We start from the raw sequence: 12,058 nt of genomic DNA on the forward strand, positions 1-12,058 counted from the left end.
TCTAGAAATTTAAATCTGATTTGAAGTAACTTGTCTTCTGCGATTGAATTAGGGACCAATTTAATTCAGTCCTGTTTCTTGGAGAAATTCTCAAACTCCTTTACAAGTTCTGGAGCAAACATTTACCCCAGAGGTAGCTGAGGACACCCAGGTTATACGGAATGATGGTGACACAGGCCAGCATCAATTCAGTGTTTTCAAAAAAAAATTTTTTTATTGAATTAGTGCCCATTTCACAGCAACATCTGGCTGCTTGGCAGCCAGTGCTACACATTTTAGACCAACAACATCGAGGTCTATTAGATAGATTTCATGGAGCGTTTCTCCAACTTTTCCATTTGGGCTATTCCTAACTGGTCATTGGAAAGAGGCAGGTGTAACACGCCACAGAGACAAGGACAACCTCAGGGCTGGGGTAGAGGGACTCTTTCTTTCTTAGTCACTATTAAATGTAGGGAGAATTCATTTATTAATAGTTCAGATGACTGGAAACTATTTCTCTAGAAGAGATCACATTCGTTTATTAAACAAATTTGGCGGTGGAATCACATTTTATTTTGACTCTTCATGTTAAAAACATAAAAACAAATGTCAGAGCTTCATTTAATTCTAATGTAACATTAACATTGTTTCTTAAGTTGTTTAATTTTATTTGGGGTTAAACCACCATCCATTAAGAGATCTTTTACATTGAAGGTCACTGTATGAAATATTTATCTCCATAATCCCTAACTGGCCGCATTTCAAAAATATTTACAAAAGGGATAGTAAGGATGTTTGTCTCTTTTCCTTCTTATCTGGGTTCATTTCAGATCATGATGGTCTTATAACTTGCAGCAGCAGAAGAAATAAGAATAAAAGAGCTTATGGTGTTTCTTATCCGCAGTTGCGTGTGTGTGTGAGTGAACACAACCGCAGACATGTGTTTGTGTGTAGAATCCTACTGTGGTTTTGAAAAAAATGGATTTCTATTGCAAAAACACAATTTTCGGTTGCTCTCCAGACTCCTGGGGATCTGAGTGATCGGACATAGCAATCAAGAGATATCTGCCTGCGCTCCAGGATGGGATTGCAGGGGACCCACTGATCTGAGTGCCAGCCAATGCCCGTAGGTGTCGTCAGGTGCAGAGACACGTACTGGGAGGTGGGACAGAAGGAAGGGGCTTGAAGTGGCAGGAGAATATAAAAGTAAAAAAAAAAAAAAATCAAAGAAGATATCACTGTTGTTTTTCAGAAATGAATTAATATTTTGAACGTTGGAGGAAAATTTTCTTCTACCCATCAACCCAAGTTCTTATGGCAATTCCCTCAAAAACACTTCTGTAATAGCTTCATCCCTCCCTGAGGGTCAGCAAAAACAAAATACTTGAAAAAAAGTGGTAACTAATGTAAAGAGAAAATAAAACGAGTGCTTTGTTTTTTGACTTGCGGAGCCAAAGGAAACCATGACCATTTATATAGCAGGTTCTTGCCCTAGATGGCTTTTTCACACGCCAGACAGAATAAGTATAAGAGACATGCGGCTGCAACAGAAACACGACTTTCTGGTTGTAGTTCTACCTTTATGGAGTGTTTGCGAATTTAGATACTGCTTCTAAGATGTCATCAAGAGTCATACCGGTAAACCCCATTGCGGCTCCTTCCCTGGACTGCCTGAGGAGCCCCTCTCCATCTCGAAAGTCGATGTACACCAGATCTATGGCCTGCAGACCGAAGGCCTTCGCTATAACAATAATCTTTTGTCGGGCGTACAGAATATCTTGGGCTTCTTTACCACTTGTTGCACCTGAAATGGGATGTTGACAGCAAAGGGAGACATTAACTCTGGAAACCAAACCCAGCCATCTATTGTAGAAACTCCCTTTGTAAAGACATCTATGTCATCCTGGGAACTGCTTCCCAGCAAAACTATGATTCTAGTATAGACGAAGAAAGGGATATGTGGATGCAGAATTAAATTTCATATGTGTCTATTTCTCTTGGAAGGCATAGTTCAGTGTCATTACTTGTGTGTGGAGTAAGAAAAGGCCCCTCCTGTATCTCAGGAGATAGAATCACAAATGATGGGTCCCAAATTACTTCTGGTATATTTTTTCCTTCTTGCCATTGCTTGGAAAGTATTAATCCAAAGACAGCACCACAAAAGGTGGCCGAGTGGCTGTGCAAGGAAATGGTTAACTTCTCTCACCGAGCACAGAAATTTGCGTGCTGTGGTTGCAGTGTCCTGCCATAACTAAGGTTCTGAGCCAAATAGAGCAGCTTCAGGGTTTGGACGAAGAACTTGGGGAAACGGAAGGGCACTCATTTTGAAAGAGGCAGAAAGTGTCCGCTGAACTGTCGGAAACACAAAAGTCTCCTGGAAAGGCTGGTATTAAAATAAGTTCCTTTTCTTTCACCCTAGGAGCGGGTGTGTATGGAGTATCACTGTTTCTATTTGGACCGTGACACTGCTCAGGGAAAGCGCCAGTATTGAGGCCACTGGAACTGTGGTTCTGCAAATGCTTTGTGGCCTTGGCCTCTTTTCTAGGCATGTCCACAGTCTCTAGTTATCCCTGTACCCAGACCAGAGGCATAGTACCCAACGGATGGGGAAGATCAGTGGAAACTAGCATGCTATCTCAATAAATGTTTAATAAGAAGAGTTCTGAAATATACTTTAGGAGGAATTTAGGATCTATTTTAAATAATATTTGCATACTACATTTAGTGTAGAAAATGATTCATTAAAGCAAATGTGAAATTGCTTTAAATTTGTGTTAGAAGCCTAGACAGCCCTCATACTGATGTGAAAATAAAATATTTAAGCAATGGAGAGGTTGTTCATATATTATTATGTACAAAGTAGATGTCATATGTTCCTGAACCACATCTGAGGTTGCAACAGGCTTTTTATTATTTTATACATGAACAGAAGTAATAATGTAGTGTTCTGGAAGCAGGACAGCTCTGAGGGGCCCTAAATTATCAGAAAGTATTGCCCATTCAGCTGAACAACCATTGTCATGGTTGGTAAATATATATTGTCATGTAAATGTCCATTCATGAAGGGGCAAAGAAAAAATACATCCATCCATACACACGCACGCACGCACACACACATGCACGCACACACGCATGCACACATAGAGATTGAAAAAGAGAGAGAGAGAAATGTGATACCTATGCTGGCTCGAAAGTCTTCTCCTCCAAAAACAACAGCATCTAGGAAAAGACCCACTTGAGGTCCGGTCTTTAGTGCTTCTTCACACACGGTCTGTGAAGGAACAGAACAGAACCAAATCTCACAGGAAGTGAACAGTTTGGAGAGAAGCAGCATGATGTATTTAAGTGACAGAAAGATCCAACTCTTCACACAGTTTGGCTGAAAGCAAACTAGCAGCCCTAAAAATGCAGTCCAAATTCACTTCTTTTCAAAGGCATTTAATATTGTCCAAGATAAGTATGTTGTATAGATTTGCTTTGCTTAATGGACTGTAGGAATATAGTCATAAATGTATTTTAATATAATATTCAAATCGTAGTTCATCTAATTTCTAGAGAAACTTTGAATTAACTCATTTTGATTGTACTATAAATTATTTCTGCTTTTCCAAAATTCATTCTTGCTTTAAGAGACTCTCAAACAATAAACATAAAACATAAGAAGAATTTTTAAATCAAATTCACTGGATTATTTGCATTAGGATCAGGATTTCTTAGTAAATGGCCTCAGGACTAAAGACATACAAAAATCTACAATTCCAGAGGGGAAAATAAAAATGAAACAAGACATCCAAGATGTATTAATTAGCAACTTCCATATTTCTATGTGAAAATAAAGATTAATAACATTTGTCATAGCTGGAACTGAATTAACAAAGGTGGAGATTCAGCATGTGGGTGGGGAAGACATGAAAATGGGGTGAGCACACTGTTGATTAATTTCAGAGGCTGTAAGTGCTCTAAGTACACTATGGCATATAACGGTACAACAGAGTTTAGAATTCAATCATTGTATGAATCTAGTTGCATCTAAGGGATATGCTTTGATTGTATCTCAGAACTGTGGGGCAGGCTGGAAGAATCTGTGGTCAGTGGTGTAAACATGCTGATCATGAGGCTGGAAGCGGCTCCCAAACATGTGCCCCCTGGCCCTCCTGCAAGGTCCAGTAGGTCTCAAAGTTTCCTCTCAGAGCGTTTACTCCCATATTATCTAAGGCAGTTCAACTATCTTTTTTCTTTGTTTTTAGGGACTTCTTCTCTCCTGCCCTCTGAAACGGGGTGCTACATTGATGTTAACAAGTCAGGTGAAATGGGAGACATATTTTGGAAAACAGTTTAAATGATCAGTGATAAAAGGGAGGAAACAAGGTAGCCATGAAATTGTTAAGGCAAATTGTTTAAGGCAGCTTAAACAATGCTGGAAAACCCCTGGCTCAGCTAATCTTCCTGAATGTGTACTGGGAAATACTTTATGTTCTAATGTGGCAAACTGAAATAATATACTACAACTTACTGGTGTATACTAACCTACAAATAGCAATCTTATATAGTAGGCATTATGGCTAACGTTGCTACAAAGAGGCCAGAAAATTTCCCAATAGAAGGCAATTGTATACAAAAGAATAATTGAAAGTTAATTCATAAGGGCAACAAAATACATTTTCATGTACATTTCAACTATAAATATAGTAATTCAAAGCATATGTTTACATATGTTTATTTAATTAAAATAAGAATATATAGACATTTCATTTAAATATTTAGGTCTGGGAAGTTTTCCCTTGCTACTTGAGCAATCTCTTTGTCTTCTAAGATGCTCACAGCCTGATTTTGGATTATTATAGGCAATAAATGGTGCTCAAGGTTTACTTTGCTTTAAAAATATTTCTAGAAAAATAGTTTAAGTAGATGTCAAGAGAACAGAAGTTCTCTTTAGGTAGTAAATAAAATACTAACTTATTAGTCACATTATGTTTTCTTACCTTAAAATTGAGCAAACCCATTGCAGTTTCCACAAAAGGGATTAAATTCATAGGTTGTTCAAGTTTTCGGCCTTTTAAGTAGAATGAAAATTTGTCTGAAAACTAAAACCAAAAGTGTCATAGGTGATTAGTAGGGGAAAAAAATGTACAATCACTAAAATGTTAGTCACAAAAGTAGTATTCAAGTCTTTGGCCTAAGGAAGTAATATCCCAGCTTATTTCGTACACAAAAAAAAAGAATTAAAACAGAACAAAACAAAACAAAAACAGGACGAAAGACCAAAGGAAAAAGGTAACAAAGTTCCACCAAACTGAATAGTAAAACTTCAAGCATTCTAATTTTTTTTTCCCCCCAAAGGAGTAATTTGAGGCCTAGGAGTTAGAAGTGGAAAGAGAGATTCTGGAGTTTAAATGCTTTTCTTAAAAACATATTTGCTTAAGACCTCTAGCCTTCACGTCGTTAAATGCAAATGGTAGGCCCCCAAAACAGCAAAGTGTTGCTCTACCTGCCTTTCTGTTTTTGTTTTGGACCAGGCACTGACATCAGTGTAACTGTTCAGCAGCCTTCTGCGTGGCACCCACATTATTCATTATAGCACCATTATCCTTTGTTCAGAAGGTTTTTCTTCATAATTTTTTAGCTTACCTAGGAAGACCTTAAAAAGGAAGTTTAATTCTTTGAAGACCAAAGCTCGCCAATTTTTTCCATGAGACCAGTTCACAGCTAGCTCTGTGCTGCCAGTGGGGTAGCCCAAATTCCAAAATCTATCATCTGGAAACATACAAAAGCTCTTGCACAGATCTCCACCACCACCACCCCCCCCTTTCAAAAGGAAAAAAAAAAAACCCACCACACTCTAAATTGTAAATCTATTATGTCTATCTAGATCTAATAAGATGTAGGGAGATAAAAAAAAACACACACAGGTATGACAAAGATATTTTTGTAAATAAAGATGAAAACATATATATCCATTTTAAATTTAAGGAATATTCAGCCATTAATGGATATCAAAGGAAAAGGGAATTTTAATCATCTCTCCATTCAGTCTCAGTTGGGTAAATCATATCTAAGAGATTTGCATAAATATAAACCATCAAAGACTTTTCATCTTCAAAGGGGGTTTCAAGACCCTATAAGCTTTGTACTGTAATCATCGGAGGTCACCACCCTGCAGGAATAGGGCTGCTATGGCAACATAAAAAAACTAATGCTTAAGGCTTAGCATAATATTCTGACTAATAGAAAGGAAACTCATTTTAAAAGCTGGCAGCCTATTTACCAGAAGCAGGATTAGAGGTGTTATTTCCCCTTTTAGCTGCCCCCTCCTTGCTTGTGCAGCAGCCCCCCCCCTCTAAAAAAATCTAATCACTGGGATCTTTAAAAAGCTTTTGAGCAATTTGCAGTAACTTTACAATTAGGCTAAAATAAATCACAGCTTTCAGTAATGAAGAATTATTCCCAGTTGCTCCACGGCTCCTCCCCTCCTCAGACACCATCATCGTCACCTCCTTAGTAACTTTTCAAGGGAAGGAATAACTCAACCAAAATAGCAAGAAAGAGGGCTACAATTGAAGGAGACAAAATGGATAATATTCCGTGTAAATGAAAAGAAAACATAATTTATGTCACATTTAAGCCAGAAAATGGGTAATGAAATATTAGTGGTTCTGGGGTTATATATGCGCTGGAGGAACTTTTTTCCTCATTAAAAAAAAAAAAAGAAGAAGAAGAAACTTGCAACATTACTTGCCCCATTCTTTGTGATCACAGTTATAACTACGAAAATCATGAAGTTTAAAACTAGTTAAATACTTTATGTTTCCTGTTCTTACAAAAAAATCTCTAATGCTTTTTTGTTTTTAAGCCAATAGGGGCATTTGAACATTAAATATTCTAGCCCATTCTCCTTCTCCTCCTCCCCTTCTTTCTTAAAAAATTGCATTAAGTACTGACACAAAAGGTAACTAGTGGAGAAGTTTCAATTAATTTTTTCAAAAGGAGACGATTAAATGTTTCCGGCCTGGTAAAGTGTTCATTTCAGTGAGGTGGAGGGGAAGGGGGAAGGGGGTGGAGGAAAAGAAGGGGAAAAAATCACAAAGAGATTGGGGAGGAGATGAAGTAGCAGGGCTCAGCAATTCTTTCAATTCCAGTGCACACCCAATAGTGTGTTGGAAGAATGCACACTGTTCGGGATTTGTGGGAGAATTGTCCCGCGACAAAGGAGGCAGAGTCACGCTTGTTATAGTCCAATAAGCCGTGCCAGTCAAACAAGAACCCACACTAGCGACAAAAGACCAGCAAGAGATTCTCACACAAAAGAAAACAAGGAAGCCCATCTTTCAGTTGTGCATCAGGCTCTGGGTTTTATGCTTCACATAAATACAAACGGAGAGGAAAAAATAAACAGCCCAAAAGACTTCTGTTAACTAGAAATCCTATTTCTATCCAAGGATTTAAAACAGTGAACAGGAGCTGTAGCTGAAGGCTGGGGTGGGTCCTCGTCTCTTAAATGAAGGGTAATAATGGTGATAAATAGGCATTAACTATGAAACCAAAAGGGAACAGTGGCTTCAGATTCCGTTTCAATCCATTTAAGACATGTTCAAATGGGGTAGGAGGCCTCAGAGAGTGTAACCTACTATAACCAGTATCTCCCAGCTTCTGAGGGGTGACCTTGGAGAGACGAACTCCAGTTTAGACAGTAAATATGGGTCCTTGAACGTGGGTCTTCAAGAAGACTCCAACACGGAGCTGTCCAACAGAAACCGAATGGCAGCTACATATGTAATTCTAAATTTTCTAGTAGCTACATTAAAAGAGTAAAACGAAACAGGTGAATGTGGTTTTAATAATGTCTATTCAACCTGGGGCGCCTGGATGGCTTGGTCTGGTGTAGCGTGCAACTCTTGATCTCAGGGTTGTGAGTTCAAGCCCCATGATGGGTGTAGAGAATACTTAAAAAAAAAAAACTTTATTCTTTATTTTTATTTATTCATTTTTTTTGTAGCCTGCTTTTCTTTTTCTTTTCAAATTTTTATTTAAATTCTAGTTAGTTAACATATAATGTAATATGGGTTTCAGGAGTAAAACAAAAAAAAATCTTAAAGAAAATAATGTTTATTGCCCAATCTGACATATAGTCATTTCAACATGTGATCAATATAAAAATTATTGAGATAATTTACAGTCTTTTGGGGGGAGAGGGCTCCTAAGTCTTCAAAATCCCGTGTGTATTTCACACTTATAGCACATCTCAATTTGGACTTGCCACATTTCAAGCGCTCAGTAGCCACATGTGGCAGGTGGCTCTAGCATTGGAAAGTATAGATCCAAGGCATCTACGTGCATTAGAAAAGGGAATGGTTTTCTCAGGTGTTACAACTATTCATTGTATTGCTGTATTTGCAGCCACAGCCTTAGAGATAATCCCAGATGTGGCTTTAAAATCACCACTGTCCACATGCCCTTACCAAGCTTCCAGCACTGATGAGTCACAGCCTGTCTGCCCTGGAGGGGCACAATGGACAGTTATTTTATTCAGCAGAGATCTGCAAAATCATAGCAACTCCTAAATAAAATCTAGCCTCCCCCTACTTTAACAATTAAAACAATCATAGTATAATTAGGCCCATTTCAAAGTTTTCTTAAGTAATTTGACATGCCAGGTTTTTATTGGCTGAAAAGTCTGTCGTGAAACACAAACACACCTGTCAGCAATTTAAAAAAGGACGAACTGGAGAGCTGTTCAGGAAATAATATCTGTGCTAATTAAAACCACTAGTTAAAAGCTTCCTGTTTATTCCTCTAGTTGCCCTCAGGAGTGACCTTTCCCTCTCCTCCTCTAGGGTCATTTTTTCATTCGTGGCTAATGTGCTTTCGCTGTGTATGAAGACTTCAAATGAACCTGGGTAACAGCCATTTATTTCCCTGCTCTTTCAGGTGGAGGTTAGGGCCTGGCAGGGTGTGAGGTGTGATCCAATTCTCAGGCAAAAGCTAGATTCCAAAGACTGAGGAGGCTGTCCTGTCCAAGCCGCAAATCTGAGTAGGGTGCAGAAGCATCATCCCAAGAGCGGAGTTGTTCCTCTGAACACGCTGGGTAAAGCCAGGCTCCCCTTGTGTGAAGGCAATAGTCTCTTGCACTCCCCTCTTTTCCTCAGCTCCCTTTTTCTCTGTTCCGTGTACGTGTTTTCAAAATCTGCAGCACCCAAATCCTTCCTTTCTGCTACTCCTTCATAGCTGCTCCTGAGTCTTTAATTAAAGCAAAGCATTAGCTACTCACCCACTGGATTTCTTCAGGACCTTCGACCTTTGGCAGCATCAGGCTAGAAGGAAGGACCCGGGATTGCAGGAGGATCTCCAGGTCTTCTTCGGCCAGACCGCTGGACACCGAGTTGACCCTCACACACTTTTCAGTTGGGCCCAGATCAAAGTCTTCAAGAGTTTTTACTATTCTCGATCGAGCTTCATTCTGTAAGTGTCGATAAAACGTATCTCTTAAGTTTATTTATCACTGAGAGGAAACACAGTCCTACTGACCGTAAGTCTGCTATATGGATTCAGAGTCTGAGCACCATGATTGTATCTACACATTTCCTGTCTAGCACATAAATGGTATTGGAAGCAAGTTGTCCGATCTGACAGACAAGTGATTGATTTCCAGACTTCATTCAAGATGACTATAACAGAGATGACAGCCACTGTAATGCATACTGGTGCACTTCTTTTTTCTTTTTTAAAGATTTATTTATTTTTGAGAGAGTGCAAGCGGGAAAGGGGCAGAGAGGGGTGTGGGGACAAAAGATCCAAAGCAGGCTCTGCACTGACAGCAGCAAGCTTGACACAGGGCTTCAACCCATGAGCTGTGAGATCATGACCTGAGCTGAAGTTGGACGCTTAACTGACTAGCCACCCAAGCACTCTTGGTGCACTTCTAAATAATACTGTCCTCTTTCTCATTAGCATTTCTTCCCAACTTGAAAGGTGAAATAATTAATACATAACATTTATTGAGCATTTACTAAGCTCTAGGCATGGTTCAGTTTTCTACCTGCATTTTCTCGTTTAATAAATATAAGGAACTACATAACATTTGGATAATTGTAGTCTCATCTGTTGGCATAGTCACATTAGGGAAAAAATAAGGATTTGTTTTCCTCTTTCCATATGCATCATGTTTTTAACTCAAAATTTTTTTGCAACTAGTTGAATTTTGACATTCAATTAAGAAGGCACTTATAGGAAAATGACATTCCACAGTACAAAAAAGCTCCAACTTATTCAGATGTAAGGCAATAATATCACCAAGAAATCCCCTCATGAAGTGGAAGACAAATACATTTTTTTCTGAGTTGACAGTCTATACTCCATAGTTAGGAAAAGCTGAAAGGTTGAAGCCTGTTTCAGTGTATGAATTGTCCTTAGAAAAACTGTATGAAACCAAACATGTTATTTATTGCCTCTGAGTTCGGGTGTTGAAGGTGGGGAAGGGGGTGGGGAGAGAAAGGAGCACATTGAGGGCTGGGGGTTGGAGTTAAGAGAAAGAAAGCACTTGGGGTCATTACTTCCTGCCAATTTCAGTTTCAAAAACAAATTCCTCCAACTTGCCAACAGCCCTCAACAAATTCTCATTGTCAGAATGAACACTTATCAAAAGTAGTTTCATTTGGGAAGGGTTTTTATGATACTAATAAAACTTTAAAGCTTCTCACTGCTGATGAATGTTGTTTAAAAAAAAAGTCTTAACAATATACAGCCATTTGAACAGCAATACTTATCTGGGAAAATAGCAAACCAAAGTGGAGACAAAAAAAAAAAAAAAGAATTATTAGAGCCAATATTGGGTCTAAGTCTAATCAACAAGACAAGCCAGGACAGTAGATTTAAAGCAGACGGATGTAGGTCTACGACCGAGTAAGAGGAGGGAAGGCTTCCAAATGTGGTCTGAGTTAAACAGTGTGAGGAAACAGTGGCTTAGAGTTGTCAGGTCAGTTGGAAACAGAGTACGGAGACCAGTTTAGGACAGCTCTGTGGAGCCCTGATTTACAGAGCCCTGACTGCTGATAATTAGGCCAAGCTTAGACAAAAGCAAGAGAGCTCACACTAGCTAAAGTGAGGGATGATGGAGCCAACAGTGGCCTGGTTCCACGTCATGCCTTTGGCTGTTCCACAGCTATAAAACTCATCCACTTGCCCCCCCATGCCTTGTTCCATTCATTGAATAGGAAGTCCTGTTCATTAAACAGGAAAATGCTGCAGGTGAAGAGCGGAAGTGAGCTCAGCATCATGGTTCTAAGGACACCTTGAGCTGTCGGGAGAAATGCCTTCAGCTCTTTGGCAGTGTGTGTGTGTTTAGATCCATGGCCTCAGAGAACCTAAAATGCGTTATGCTCCATGTAGCCTGAACAGCTACAAACTCAGGATTGCTGCAGCTTGTAAATATTTCAATTTCCAGGGTTTCTTTCAATAGCAGGTTGGGCTTCTAAAGGGCCTACTGGGACCGAGTGAATGGAAAATGGAAGGGAACTAACTAGATCATTTAGCCTGAAATGCATTTAAAAATGTGAGTTACTTGAATCATCATCCACACTCTCTACTTTAATCTGCATGTGTGTTCAAGGTGACGGAAGCCTGGCAACATCAACTTCCTAAACTGTTCATGTAGGTGTCAAATAAAATCTGACCTCTAAGCTGTTTTGTTGTTTCATTTGGATTAGAAGGAGACTGTTTGTTCAAAGCTCGTGTGCTAAACCTGTTCGTGATTTTTATCTAAAGTCAGATTGCCATGGTTTCAGCACATTCTGGTTTACTTAGTAAAATTCAACCCTTGTGAAATTGGCTGCAAATGAAATACCTAATTCCAATTTTAGGCATAATCTGATTAGTACTTTTCACATTATAATAATGAATAGTGAATAGTCAGCATTTTATTAGCTTTTTTTTTTTTTTTTTTTTTTTTTTTTTGCTCAGAATTAAGACAAGTGCTTTCCACTTCATCATTCTGTACCTTTCCAGAAAAAGATGATGGCTTTGGAGGTATATTGCCACACAACATCCTTATTAACAGGCTGTTGCTTGTTGTAATTTACATAAA

The 12,058-nt window shown here is 38.9% G+C and overlaps 1 protein-coding gene across 9 annotated transcripts in view; it reads right to left on the bottom strand.

Moving 5' to 3' along the window:
* The window catches only part of CLYBL (citramalyl-CoA lyase), a 264,498-nt gene that overhangs the window by 40,209 nt on the left and 212,231 nt on the right, over window positions 1-12,058 (bottom strand). For all 9 annotated transcript variants that reach the window (XM_060636775.3, XM_078432244.2, XM_060636774.3 and 6 more), the window contains exons 3-6: window positions 9,248-9,436; window positions 4,965-5,066; window positions 3,160-3,253; window positions 1,619-1,786 (exon numbers count right to left, since the gene is read on the bottom strand). In XM_060636775.3, coding sequence (XP_060492758.1) covers window positions 1,619-1,786; window positions 3,160-3,253; window positions 4,965-5,066; window positions 9,248-9,436 — 553 coding nt within the window. The remainder of the gene's footprint in view (window positions 1-1,618; window positions 1,787-3,159; window positions 3,254-4,964; window positions 5,067-9,247; window positions 9,437-12,058) is intronic.

This window comes from Panthera onca, chromosome A1 (assembly GCF_046562875.1).
Source record: "Panthera onca isolate mPanOnc1 chromosome A1, mPanOnc1 haplotype 2, whole genome shotgun sequence".
In the NCBI taxonomy this organism is placed as follows: domain Eukaryota; kingdom Metazoa; phylum Chordata; class Mammalia; order Carnivora; family Felidae; genus Panthera; species Panthera onca.